This window comes from Microcaecilia unicolor, chromosome 5 (assembly GCF_901765095.1).
Source record: "Microcaecilia unicolor chromosome 5, aMicUni1.1, whole genome shotgun sequence".
In the NCBI taxonomy this organism is placed as follows: Eukaryota; Metazoa; Chordata; class Amphibia; order Gymnophiona; family Siphonopidae; genus Microcaecilia; species Microcaecilia unicolor.
This window is the reverse complement of record NC_044035.1, coordinates 70,901,504-70,916,289: the sequence shown is the minus strand read 5'-3', so window position 1 is coordinate 70,916,289 and position 14,786 is coordinate 70,901,504. Positions and strand designations below refer to the sequence as shown.

General features: G+C 45.2%; 1 protein-coding gene across 1 annotated transcript in view; it reads left to right on the top strand.

The window, feature by feature from the left end:
• The first annotated feature begins 2,362 nt into the window (after window positions 1-2,362).
• Window positions 2,363-14,786, top strand: part of STK32C (serine/threonine kinase 32C) — a 534,408-nt gene continuing 521,984 nt past the window's right edge. Inside the window, exon 1 of the mRNA XM_030202984.1 lies at window positions 2,363-2,664. Within this exon, the coding sequence (XP_030058844.1) occupies window positions 2,583-2,664 (82 nt within the window). The 5' untranslated portion in view covers window positions 2,363-2,582. The remainder of the gene's footprint in view (window positions 2,665-14,786) is intronic.

Genomic DNA, 14,786 nt, shown 5'->3' with positions numbered 1-14,786 from the left:
TGAAATTTACCCATTATTTGCTACATTTTGTTGAAGGCGTGAATAAACATGTGGATAAAGTGGAGCCGGTTGATATTGTATATCTAGACTTTCAGAAAGATTTTGACAAAATCCGTCATGAATCTCCTCCATCCCCACCTGTACCTGCAGAAGTTGAAACTATTATTTATTTGCTCGTAGCCCTCTGTTTCCTCCTAACCCCAACAGCCTCCCTTGTTTATTTTGGATGCTATTTACTGTTCAACCAATGAGTGTTCCAAGACTCAGTCTGGTGTTCCAACTGCCTCTCTCGGTATCCCAAGCCTCATTCAGGTGCTTCAGCTGCCTCTTGCCATACATTCCAAGCCTCGTTCTGGTGCTCCAATTACCTCTCTCTGTGCATTCCATGCCTCATTCTGAAGTCACCAGAAGTTTTGACTACACTCCCACAGGAATCTCATGGCAACTCCTTCTAGCCTCACAGGAATCCCAGGGCAATTTCTTCCAGCCTTGCGGGAATCTTGTGGCAACATTTTCCATACCCATGGGAATGCCGCAATCCCCATTCCCATGCAGCTGTCTAGATTCTTAACTTCTGCTTTGATCTGAGGTGATTCTCTTCCACTCTAAAGAGCATTAGCTTTTGAATTGGGAAACTCAGAGGTCCTTTTCTAAGCTGCAGTAGAAAGTGGCCTTAGCACGCCCTTATGTGGGTCTTTCCTGTGTTCTAGGGTTATTTTTATTGCAGCGGTAAAATGGCTGAGTTTCTATTTTATGAATTAATAGCCATGCACTAATGTTGCCATTAGCGCGTGGGCATTAATGAAAATGAGCGTGTGAGCATTTACTGCCACCCATTTTGTAGGCAGTAAGTGCTCATGTGCTAATTCTGCGCTAATCAGCATGCAGTAATGTAGATATATTAACTGATTAGAGCAGAAATGCCCACTCCACACCCCTGAGACACCCTGTCAGCCAGAAAATACAAAATATTTTTAAGCATGCGGGTAGTGCGTGCAGATTAGGAACTTACAGCAGGACACCTGAGCACATACCGTGGTAAGCCCTTTTAAGTCTGTCAAAAATTCTGCAGCACGACTTATTTTTCGCCAAAAATCGTTATACCCACACTAGCCCACTCCTCAAGTCACTTCACTGGCTCCCCATCCACTTCCGCATACAATTCAAACTTCTCTTACTGACCTTTAAGTGCATCCATTCTGCAGCTCCCCATTACCTCTCCACTCTCATCTCTCCCTACATTCCTCCCCGTGATCTCCGCTCACTGGACAAATCTCTCTTGTTGTCCCCCTTCTTCTCCACTGCTAACTCCAGGCTTCGTTACTTTTCCCTCGTGGCTCCTTATGCCTGGAATAAACTTCCTGAGCCTGTACGTCTAGCTCCATCTCTACCTGTTTTCAAATCTATGCTGAAAATCCACCTTTTCACCACTGCTTTTGGCTCCTGGCTACTACTCAATTGCCTCCCCTTGTTCCTTCTCACCCAGTACTCCCGCGACCTTAATTGTCTTGTCTGTCTGTATTATTTTTAGATTGTAAGCTCTTTTGAGCAGGGACTGTCTCTCTATGTTAGGTGTTCAGCACTGCGTGCGTCTGGTAGTGCTATACAAATGTTAATAATAATAATGGTAAGCACATGCTAGCGCACAAAGTTCCCTCAATGAATTAATCACTAATTGAGTTATATTCATTAGCATGGTTAACTTTAGTAGTAGGGTTGGATTTCTTTTCAGCTTGATTGCAAGACATCTGTGGTTCAGCATATTTAGAGATTTGAAAACTGCAAGAATTCTTTTTTTTTTTTTGGGAGATGGTTTTGATGGAGCTGCTGCCTGGGCCTGAACAGGGATTGGCTTATTTGGTCTTTAACCTTCTAATATATTGCAATAGCTTGAAAAAACAAAATCACAGCTACGGTACGTTTGATATATGACAGAAATCGTATTTATGTGAAGAATGTTAGATGGAAGTTTAAAAACTGTGTTAAAAATTAGATAATGTTGAGAAGAATAGAGCAAGTTTTTGTCACTAGTTTTAGTGTTTTTTTTTAAGGGTTAGCAGTGAGAGCTACACCTGGGAAAGGGGTTATTTTTAGTTGTATCCAAATACCCACTAAATCCCAAGTACTTTATATGAAGTAGCAAAACACAAGTAGAATTATTCCTGATACTAGCCTGGTTGAGTTTATTAGTCTCTCTTAGGGAGGATTTCTACTTTTGGATTTTAGTGCAGTTATACAACGTGCCAGAGGGTGGCATAAATAAGCCTTCCTAGGCCTCAGTTTGTCGTTCGTCTATGCTTTGCAGGGGGAAAAAAGGCACTGCTTGTTGGGCTCCGTGCAGCCCTGTTCAGAACTGCTTTTGCAGCGGAAGAGCAGCCGTCCTCCCCTGCAGCTCCCGGCGCTCTGCCTGCAGGGACGCAGGAGCCCTGGTCTAAGTGCAGCTGCTGAACGTGCAGCCCGGCAGGAGCCAGACGAGAGCGGAGGGAGAAAGACAGATCCATCTTGTTGGTGCTCTGATCGCTAGCACCTAGCTTCCCTCAGGTTTCCGGCATATAGGGAATGCTATCACGATCCCTGCCCAAATGTTTCACTGGAACAAGTGGCGAAAAAGGATGGGAGCGAACACTTCCTCCAAAAGACCTGTCTTTGATGACAAGGAGGATGGTGAGTGTATGTGGTTTTTTTTTTTTAATATATACGTACACCTCCGTCCCGGACACCAGAGAACCTACATACCATTCGCTGTTCTGCTTTTTGCATGGGTTTATTTTCTGTTCTCTTTTTGTCGTATTTTAGCTCCGTAGCCTTCACAGCAGTAAGGGAAGAAGAGATCTCAACTTTCGTGTGCAAGTGATTTTAAACACTGTTGGGAGACAAATTATAAAATCTGTTCTAATCGGGTTTAACACTAACTCAGATCCAGTGATTAGTTCACTGAGAGATTCTTTATGTGGGTTGGCTTGTGAATCGGACATTCATATAATATGAAAAAGTGTTATCTTTGCAGTGCAGTAGATGTGAAGTATCTTATAAAGAGGTTCACTGAGACATTTTAACATAACTTGCCTAGTTTTCGTTGAAAGGCATGTGTCATCTCTTCCAAACATTAAGCAGGCTAAATGCAAGATCTCTCAAACTTTTCAGTCTATCCTGACCTAGAATTATTACACTGATGTGGCTCATATAAATAGCAGAACAGTTCTTTAGTGAACACAAAGCTCTTCTCCCCCCCTCCCCCCCCAATCATTCATGCAGACCGATTAGTGATTGTTGTATATTTTATTGTTTTACTTTTGGTATTTTACCTCTACTTGTATTTTATTATTAGTGTGTTTTATTATTGCCACTGTTCTGTGATGCACATATTATAAATGCTATATCAAGGAAACAAATGAAATGGTATTCAAGAGGTGCATTATCTGTTCACCTTCAGTGCTAATTGGATTTGTAGTGTAGTGGATTAGACCAGCCATTCAAAAGAGTGCATACTGGACCTAAGGGGATCTCAGATACAAGAGCAAATTGAAAAGTACACTACCATAACTGTTCAGTATCCGTTTCCAGCAATATATGCTGCAAAAATATTAATAAATAATAGAGGAGCCATCAGAAACCTTTGCAAGGCCATATGTAACTACTTGTCACTGCTGCTTTGCAGGGCTGCTATCACTCCAATCACAGGTACCTCAAGTGCAATATAAATGTGAAAAAACATATGAATTTTTTATACTCAATGTCATTGGATTTCTCTTTCTTTTCAAGTGCGTACATTGGCAGCATGAAATGAATAAACTGCCTGTATATACAGTAAGCAGAAGTAAAGTATTTTTACTTATCGTTTTAGCCAATCTTCATTACTTTTCTAATGTTGTTTTCTGCCTTTCTATCACCCAGCAGCAAACCTTTAGAGCAAACACTTCAAATTGTCCAGTGTTGCAGTTCCAGGCATCATTGCTACCTTTTCTGTCAATATACATTGAGTAGCAATATTGGGTGATGTGAAGTCTTCTGTTGGGCGATAGAGGGACATAAATGGCATTAGAAAGTCCTATGTAGAACTGTGTCAAACGCTCTGCTGAAAACTAAGTAAAATACATCCAGTGGTCTCCCTCATTCCAACATACAGGTCACCCAGTCAAAGAAATTAATCAGATTCATCTGATATGACCTACTTTTAATAAATCTCAAATACCGGTAGCTTCTAAAGCAATAAAGGTTATATTGTGTATGCCCCAGCGGTGCAACTCATTGCTAGAAACTTCAAGCATGACGAGGATTACAGCACCATCCTCTTCAATGGCTCCGCAGAAAAAAGTTTAACATTCAATTACAATACTTGTAAGGTGATTCTCACAATTTGTTTTTATACATGACTTTTTAAAATAGAAGCCATTCTCTAATAAAGGCATGCTGCCTGGGATCTTGCATTCCTTAGGATTCCAGAGATTGCACTAGTGGCATAGCCACAGGTGGGCCTGGGCCCACCCACTTTGGGCTCATGCCTACTCAAAACTGCAGCCCCAAGCCCATCCAGCTGAAGAGGTTCTCTAAACTCTCCTATGCTCTGCAGTCGGTGGCACTGTTACAACGTGCTTTTTGTGCACGTGCAAAAACTGAGCACACACAGGGGGGCTGGTGCGGTAGTGGCCCAAGGACAGTGCAGCCAACTGCAGAGCGTATGGGACTGTTCTGGCCATTGGAGAAGGACATATTCAGCTAGCAGAGCTTGAGGATCCATGCCAACTCATGTATTAATATTTTGAGTTGGGTGTCATTGGAGGGGGGGAAGGCAGGGGCAAGAGAAAAATGTGCCCATTCAAAATTCCACCTCTGGTTATGCCACTGTTGCATTATCCTCTGTTTTAGCAGTGTATCCATTAATTTACTTGCCTCAGAGGTCAGACTACCTGACCTTCAGTGCACAACTTCCTCCGTATGCTCGCTTTTGTGGAGAGGGACCCCATTTGCCATTCTCCAGTCCTCTGGTACCACTTCTGACTCTAAAGAAGCATTGAAAAGGTCAGACAGCAGAGCCACCAGGCCTTTCCTATGTTCCTTCAGTACCTTCAGATGTATCCCATGTATCCCCCACCGCATGCCTGTTTTTAGTTTAGCTAGCTCCTCATGAATACCATCTTCTGAAAATCTTTCAAGGTCTACTTCATTTCCATTCCTATATATGTTTGGTTTATGTGGTTCTACTCCTGCTGCTTTATCTGTGATTAGAAATATTTGCACTTCATCTTTATCCTCATCAGCTTCTACATATTCTTCTCCTTCACCCTTGAGTCTGATGATATCATTTTTGCTCTTCTTCCTATCACCTAACATATCTGAATGTCATGTCTCGCCATTTTACCGTATTGGCTATTTTTTATTCCATTTGCATCTTTGTTTTCCTTTCTTCTTTACCAGCATTTTTCAGATATTGTTTGTTTTCCTCTTTCTTTGAGCTCTTGTAGTTTATGAAGGCTAACCTCTTTTTCCTCACCTTTTCTGCTGCTTCTTTCAACGTCCATTGACCTCCTTCATACTTTTATTGACTTTTGTTAACACAAAGGTTTGTTACCCATAAAATAACTCCTTTCAGTTCTGCCCACTGCTTTTCTTCTTTCTCCAGACATTTCCATCTAGCTACAACCCCTTGACATATTCCTGTATCTTGACAAAGTGACTTTTCCAAAAGTCTAGAATCCCCTTCCTGAAACCTAGACTTTTGAATTAACTATCGCCATGCTTATCCTAATATTGAACCATGCAATCTAGTGATCATTGGAGGCCAGATGATCACCAACAATAACATCCAAAACACTATCCCTATTCATATGAATTAGGTAGGAAAGGAATGGAATTGGGGTGGGATTTGATATACCACCTTTCTGTGGTTACAGTCAAAGCAGTTTACATGTAATCCCCTGGTAAACTGAGTTTGGAAATTTCCTCAGGGGATTACTAGACTGCTGTAGAACTCTCCAGAGTCACTGGGAAGAGAGGGAGCAGTAAATGGATGGGAGAGGGGAAGCCCAGTCCAGGAGGAGGATTTGGAAAGAGTGAGTGACAGTAGGTGTCATAGTTGGGGTGGAATTGAGAAGATGTAAAGGTGATAGGATTAGTGAGCACATGGTCTTTGGTTGCCCGTGGGGAAAGGGGGGGGGGGGTGTCCTGGATAGGCTCAATAATCTAAGGCTGAATTAGGATGAGATATTTACAAATAAAAGCATTAACTAGAGAGTGAGAGGGTGCTCCAGGTGGGTAGAAAGGGTTAACCCAGTCTGGGAGCAGAACACGAAAGAGCCTGTTCGGTGCCAGAGGCAGCAGTTCATGGAAGTGCACCTCTGATGGGAAAGGACAGACAGGGAGGTCTGGTCAGAGTGGGTTCGGCAGCTGGTTAAAGTTCAGCAGGACAACTTGCTGCAGAAAGTGCTGCAAGCCCAGCCTTTGTTCTGCCAGAAAGGATGGGTATTGGAGAACTGGTGGTGCTGTAAATATGTAAAGAATTACACCAAGAGTCTTGGACTGGCACAAAAATTTCTTTCTGCAAGGTAAACTGTTTTGATATCAAGTGAATTGTTCTGTTACAAGAAAAGTATGAAGTTCGGATATCTGCCTGTTGCAGCATTCCAGTAAAGTTCTGTTTGTACAAAATACAAATCTAGGAGTGGAGAGTTTCATTGGAGTGATAGTGAAGTTATTTTGTTCCCAGACTGAGAAAGAAATAAAGACAAAGTGTGGCTTAAAACCCTATTGCCTACCAGGATGAAGCCCGGCCCGACCTGTGCTCACAGGGCTGGTCTTAGCAAGTGCAGGGCCCTATGCAGACCAATTTGGTGGGGCCCCATCCTAGCCCCACCCCCACCATTGCCCCGCCCCACCGTAGCCCCGCCCCACCCTAGCTCCACCCCATTGATAAAATTATTCCATTTTTAGAACATTTTTTATGAAATTTCAAATAAAGACAAATGAAGCTAAACTTGTACAAATAACTGATTGAAATAATAAGCACAATGCTATCATGAAACCTCCCCTCCCCAGAAATTATTCAGTTCAAGTCCACTACAATTAGTAGTTCCAATTCTCATAACAAAGGAGAATAAAGGAAAAATATTAAGAAAAGATTCAGTACTTTCAAATTCCCCTATTACTCTGTAACCCATATATGCAATAAAATAAAAATGAAATGAAGATATACAATAAAATAAAGTGATATGTAAAATATAATGTACAATATAAAAACATATAGACCACCAAGGTATTAAAATTGTTTTAAAATATATACCACAACTCTCTGACTCAAGAAGACTCCGACTCTGTCATCCATAATTGTCTGACAACACACAGAAAAAAATAAGTAAAAAAAAAAAAGTCACAATTAATACCTTATACACCAATATACCAGCCATACGGAAAATGCAGATTATCAACAATATGAAGCTAGCAAAGGATCATAATATCACAATTCTCATGTAGAGCCACAAAACACCCTTTTAGAGATAGTGTGTCATGATTTAGGCTCTACACCCTTTCCGATGTTTGGTGCCACCTTAGTAAGGCCAACACACAAACTCTCCACTGCAAAACACTATACACAAACGTGTGCAAAAACACACTCATAAGCTTAACAAACCATAAACAGCACTAATTCCAAGGACAGGACGAGCTACAACCTTATGCGTGGCGTGGAAAGGCAACTGTAATTACACCGGGCTCTAAAACACCAGTGCACAACCTAGTGAAAAAAAACAAACAAAAAGGGCTGCAAACTATACGCTAGCAGAATACTGCACCTTCCTTGATCACACCTGAAAAACACATGAATGCAAAATACTGAACTGGAAAGTTGCCTCAAGAAGTCAGACTCAGTATGTAGCAATACTACAAAAATTAAAACTTACATGAAAAATATCACAGATGCACATTTCCAAAAACTAACATATTCCAATTAATAAATCCTGAATAAAATAGTTTTTTCTACCTTTGTTGTCTGGTGACTTTGTTTTTCTGATCATGCTGGCTCAGTATCCGATTGTGCTGCTATCTGTCCTCTTAACTCCGTTTCCAGGGCTTCCTTTCCATTTATTTCTTTACTTTCCACCTTTCTTCTTCATTTCTTGCCCTACATCCGTAAGTAAAAGCTGGGTCCTCCGCAGACTTGACTGTCCAGTGGATCCAGCTTCTGCCTATTTTCTATATTCATGTGCACTTTTTCTCCTCTCTTCCTTTTCCCTCACCTCATCTCCTTCCTCACTCTTCCCTCGCCTCCATCCATGTCCAGCATTTCTTCTCTCTCCTCCATCCACCCATGTCCAGCGACCCTCCTGTCCCCCCTGCCATCCATCTATGACCAGCAACCCCCCCGTCCCCTCTGTCCTCCCCTGCCATCCACCTATGTCCAGAGACCCCCTCCCCTCCATCCACCCATGTCCAGCAACCCTCCTGTGCCCCCTGCCCTCCCCTGCCATCCACCTATGTCCAGAAACCCCCCCGCCATCCACCCATGTCCAGCGACCCTCCTGTGTCCCCTGCCCTCCACCTATGTCCAGAACCCCCTCCCCTGCCATCCACCCATGTCCAGCGACCCTCCTGTCCCCCCTGCCATCCATGTCCAGCAACCCCCCCTGTCCTCTATGCCCTCTCCTGCCATCCACCCATGTCCAGCGACCCTCCTGTGCCCCCTGCCCTCCCCTGCCATCCACCTATGTTCAGCGACCCTCCTGTGCCCCCTGCCCTCCACCTATGTCCAGAACCCCCCTCCCCTGCCATCCACCCATATCCAGCGACCCTCCTGTCCCCCCTGCCATCCATGTCCAGCAACCCCCCTGTCCCCTATGCCCTCCCCTGCCATCCACCCATGTCCAGCAACCCTCCTGTGCCCCCTGCCCTCCCCTGCCCTCCCCTTCCATCCACCTATGTCCAGAAACCTCCCTCCCCTGCCACCCACCCATGTAAAGCGCCCTTCCTGTCCTCCCTGCCCACCCCTGCCATCCACCTATGTCCAGAAACTCCCTCCCCTGCCATCCACCCATGTCCAGCGACCCTCCTGTCCCCCCTGCCATCCATGTCCAGCAACCCCCCCTGTCCCCTATGCCCTCCCCTGCCATCCACCCATGTCCAGTGACCCTCCTGTGCCCCCTGCCCTCCCCTGCCATCCACCTATGTCCAGAAACCCCCTCCCCTGCCATCCACCCATGTCCAGTGACCCTCCTGTGCCCCCTGCCCTCCACCTATGTCCAGAACCCCCCTCCCCTGCCATTCACCCATGTCCAGCGACCCTTCTGTCCCCCCTGCCATCCATGTCCAGTAACCCCCCTGTCCCCTATGCCCTCCCCTGCCATCCACCCATGTCCAGCGACCCTCCTGTCCCCCCTGCCATCCATGTCCAGCAACTGACCGTCCCCTATGCCCTCCCCTGCCATCCACCCATGTCCAGCGACCCTCCTGTGCCCCCTGCCCTCCACCTATGTCCAGAAACCCCCTCCCCTGCCATCCACCCATGTCCAGCGACCCTCCTGTGCCCCTTGCCTCCACCTATGTCCAGAACCCCCCTCCCCTGCCATCCACCCATGTCCAGCGACCCTTCTGTCCCTCCTGCCATCCATGTCCAGCAACCCCCCCTGTCCCCTATGCCCTCCCCTGCCATCCACCCATGTCCAGCGACCCTCCTGTGCCCCCTGCCCTCCACCTATATCCAGAAACCCCCCTCCCCTGCCACCCACGCATGTCCAGCACCCCTCCTGTCCTCCCTGCCCGCCCCTGCCATCCACCTATGTCCAGAAACCCCCTCCCCTGCCATCCACCCATGTCCAGCGACCCTCCTGTCCCCCTGCCATCCATATCCAGCAACCCCCCTTGTCCCCTATGCCCTCCCCTGCCATCCACCTATGTCCAGAAGCCCCCTCCCCTCCATCCACCCCATGTCCAGCGACCCTCCTGCCCCCTTGCCAACTGCCATCCACCTATGTCCAGTAGCCCCCCCGTCCCCCCTGCCCTCCACCCATGTCCCGCGACGCGAGTCTCCTTGTTCCCCTGCTGCTCCCCCTCCCTCCAGCCACCTGAGACATCTCCCGTCTGACCCCCCCTCCCCGATCCGCCAAACGACCCTCTTCTGCCGCCCGCACCTCACCTGACCCGACCCAGCATTTTTAAAAAACCTCCAAGCGGCGGTGCCGGTGCCTCGCGTCTGAGAGAAGAAAACTCGCTTCGTCGTTGGCCGGCCTTCTCTCAAGTCCCGCCCTTGCAGAAGTTACATCAGAGGGCGGGACTTGAGGGAAGGCCGGCCAACGACAAAGCGAGTTTTCTTCTCTCAGACGTGAGGCACCGGCACCGCCGCTTGGAGGTTTTTTTAAAATGCTGGGTCGGGTCAGGTGAGGTGCGGGCGGCAGAAGAGGGTTGTTTGGTGGGGTGGGGTGGGGCGGGGTGGGGAGGGGGGTCAGACGGGAGATGTCTCAGGTGGCTGGAGGGAGGGGGAGCAGCAGAGGAATGAGGAGACTCGCGTCGCGGGACATGGGTGGAGGGCAGGCGAGCGTGGTCGGCGAGGCAGAGGCGAGGCACGCCACGCAGGGCCCCCTTAGGCGCGGGGCCCTATGCGGCTGCCTCGGTCACCTCTGCCTAAGACCGGCCCTGTGTGCTCAGCTCAGTTAGAAATAAAACTTTTGTGGTGACCCTGGTTCAAGTGTTGTTCCAGAGAGTTAGCTGATGCCCAGAACTGTGTTGTGAGACCAGGGTTACATACAGGTATTTATTTTGTACCTGAGGCAATGGAGGGTTAAGTGATTATTTTTTAGAGACACAAGGAGCTGCAGTGGAAATTGAACCCAATTTCTGGGTTCTTCGGCTGCTGCACTAACCATTAGGCTACTCCTTCAGTATGGCCCCCTCTGATGTGTGGAACAGTTCTTCCTGTAGAGAATCCAAGATCGCCATACTGCTAGATGATACTGCATCAGGGATGTCCAAATCAGTATCAGCATTCTGAGGTCACCTATTAGTAGTACTTTCACTTTCATAGCAGTATTGTGAATGTCTTCAATTAATTCTCTGCTTCTGCCTGTGAATGAGGCCTGATGTTCCATTCCCTCTTTCCCCAGATCAATCCACAGTGCCTCCTTTTTACTTTACAAGTCCTGAAATTCTTTTTAAATTTGTTTTATAATCAATACAAAAAACAAATCAAAAGGGCAGAAAAGATAAATAATGATCATCAAAGAAAACTCTTCTATACAAAACTAAGAAGTCTAAATTTCCACAAAACAAACTCCCCATAGAGTGTAATGGTAATAGGGAGGAAAAAGCCTCACAGCCCTCCTTCACATTAGTCTTAGTGATAGGATTTTCTGGGTAGTGACCTCACAGGCACAAAAAAAAAAAACCCTCCCTAAAAACACCATTTAGGCTCTATGCAATAAATATGTTACTGGTAACCCTTCAATTAAACAAGTGACTTATCTATCTTCAGTGTGTACAAATGAACTGTGGATCCCACCAACTAAGGCCCAAGTTTCGTAAAGGGTGTTTCAATGTGTATCAGGATCAGTAATCTAAAAAATATACAACTTTCATTAAAAATTCTCATTAAAACAGTGCCTCATGAAAACACACAAAACAAAAAATGCTTTTTCTAGTTGAAGATAGGAAGTTACCAACAGAGCACACGGCTAAGATCAGAAGTGACTTCAGGAGTTCTGGCGTCTTTAAAAACAAAAAAAATCTCATGGCCATTTTGGGGACCCTGTGACACTGGAAATGGTGTGCAGTTTCACTGGCAAGTTGTTTCTTGTTCTAAGCAAATAAATTAGTGTTTATTTGTACTGGTGGGTTTGTTTTTCACTTTTTGTTTTGTGTGTTACCAGTAAAATTTGCATTGCATGGAACCTAAATGGTGTTTTTAGGGAGGTTTTTTTTTATGTCTGTAAGGAATACCTAGAAAATCCTATCACTAAGACTAATGTGAAGGAGAGGTTGTGAGGCTAGTTCCTCTCTATTACCAGGGCTGTGCCAACACAGTAAGCGAGGTAAGCATGGCAGGAGGGCGCCTTCCTCTGGAGGGTGCCCCACCGCACCATGCTTACCTCGCCCTCTTCTCCCCAGATCCTTTTCCTTTTTTTTTTTTGTTTAAATTTACCTCTGTCCGGCGGCAGCATAGCGTTAATGAGAAGGAGGCGGCGCTCCCCCGCCCCGACGTGTCAGTCTTCCCTTCGCTCAGTTCCGCCTTCTTCTGACATTTAAACAAAAAAAAGGAAAAGGATCTGGGGAGAAGAGGGCGGGTAGTGTAGCGATCGTTTTCGGGGGGGAGTAGTGTAGTGATCGTTTTCGGGGGGCGGGGCCAACTGCAGGGGGGCGCCGGAGACCCTAGGCACGGCCCTGTCTATTACCATTGCTCTTTATGTGGAGTTTATTTGCTTTATGGAATTTTAGATTTGTTAATTTTGTACAGAAGGGTTTAATATGTTTTATAACGTATAGTGGCATTCTTCTTCTCTTTCTTCCAATCATGTCCTTCCTGAATAGATAATAGTCTGGTATAACTATATCCCAAAAAAGTGTAAACAGAAAAGGGTGGGAGGTTGACCAAATGTTGTGTTTCGGGCACTATGCCTGCATCAGGAGTCTACAAGGAAATACATTGATGATGAATCCATAAAATTGACGATATCTTTGGTGGTATTTTAATGCTAATTGTATATATACACATATTGTTCTATTGGTTCCTTTTTATATACAGTGGGGGAAATAAGTATTTGATCCCTTGCTGATTTTGTAAGTTTGCCCACTGACAAAGACATGAGCAGCCCATAATTGAAGGGTAGGTTATTGGTAACAGTGAGAGATAGCACATCACAAATTAAATCCGGAAAATCACATTGTGGAAAGTATATGAATTTATTTGCATTCTGCAGAGGGAAATAAGTATTTGATCCCCCACCAACCAGTAAGAGATCTGGCCCCTACAGACCAGGTAGATGCTCCAAATCAACTCGTTACCTGCATGACAGACAGCTGTCGGCAATGGTCACCTGTATGAAAGACACCTGTCCACAGACTCAGTGAATCAGTCAGACTCTAACCTCTACAAAATGGCCAAGAGCAAGGAGCTGTCTAAGGATGTCAGGGACAAGATCATACACCTGCACAAGGCTGGAATGGGCTACAAAACCATCAGTAAGACGCTGGGCGAGAAGGAGATAACTGTTGGTGCCATAGTAAGAAAATGGAAGAAGTACAAAATGACTGTCAATCGACAAAGATCTGGGGCTCCACGCAAAATCTCACCTCGTGGGGTATCCTTGATCATGAGGAAGGTTAGAAATCAGCCTACAACTACAAGGGGGGAACTTGTCAATGATCTCAAGGCAGCTGGGACCACTGTCACCACGAAAACCATTGGTAACACATTACGACATAACGGATTGCAATCCTGCAGTGCCCGCAAGGTCCCCCTGCTCCGGAAGGCACTTGTGACGGCCCGTCTGAAGTTTGCCAGTGAACACATGGATGATGCCGAGAGTGATTGGGAGAAGGTGCTGTGGTCAGATGAGACAAAAATTGAGCTCTTTGGCATGAACTCAACTCGCCGTGTTTGGAGGAAGAGAAATGCTGCCTATGACCCAAAGAACACCGTTCCCACTGTCAAGCATGGAGGTGGAAATGTTATGTTTTGGGGGTGTTTCTCTGCTAAGGGCACAGGACTACTTCACCACATCAATGGGAGAATGGATGGGGCCATGTACCGTACAATTCTGAGTGACAACCTCCTTCCCTCCGCCAGGGCCTTAAAAATGGGTCGTGGCTGGGTCTTCCAGCACGACAATGACCCAAAACATACAGCCAAGGCAACAAAGGAGTGGCTCAGGAAGAAGCACATTAGGGTCATGGAGTGGCCTAGCCAGTCACCAGACCTTAATCCCATTGAAAACTTATGGAGGGAGCTGAAGATGCGAGTTGCCAAGCGACAGCCCAGAACTCTTAATGATTTAGAGATGATCTGCAAAGAGGAGTGGACCAAAATTCCTCCTGACATGTGTGCAAACCTCATCATCAACTACAGAAGACGTCTGACCGCTGTGCTTGCCAACAAGGGTTTTGCCACCAAGTATTAGGTCTTGTTTGCCAGAGGGATTAAATACTTATTTCCCTCTGCAGAATGCAAATAAATTCATATACTTTCCACAATGTGATTTTCCGGATTTAATTTGTGATGTGCTATCTCTCACTGTTACCAATAACCTACCCTTCAATTATGGGCTGCTCATGTCTTTGTCAGTGGGCAAACTTACAAAATCAGCAAGGGATCAAATACTTATTTCCCCCACTGTATTTTTTTATATATATTCTCTTTCATACACATAAACAATTTGCTTTATGCAAATATATTGTAATAGTCTTCGTACATTTTATGTTTTTTATTACATTGGTTTATTATGTTCTTATTATGGATTCATATAAATTGGAGAGATTTTCAATAGTATTTCATTGTCTATTGAATATACATATATACTGTTTTATTGCTTTACCGCATGCCCATATAACTTTTTACCAAATACATTGCCACGCTCTCCATACATTTTTCATAATTTGATTTATGCAAATATGTTCAAACTTTCCATACACTTTTCACTACAATGTTTTATTGTATGAGTCCTTATGATTGGTGACACTATTGATGTTATTTCATTGTTATATATGTATATTGTTTTACTATATATATATATATATATATATATATATATATATATATATATATTTCCTTGTGGACTCCTGATGCAGGCCTAGCGGCTGAAACACGTTTGTGT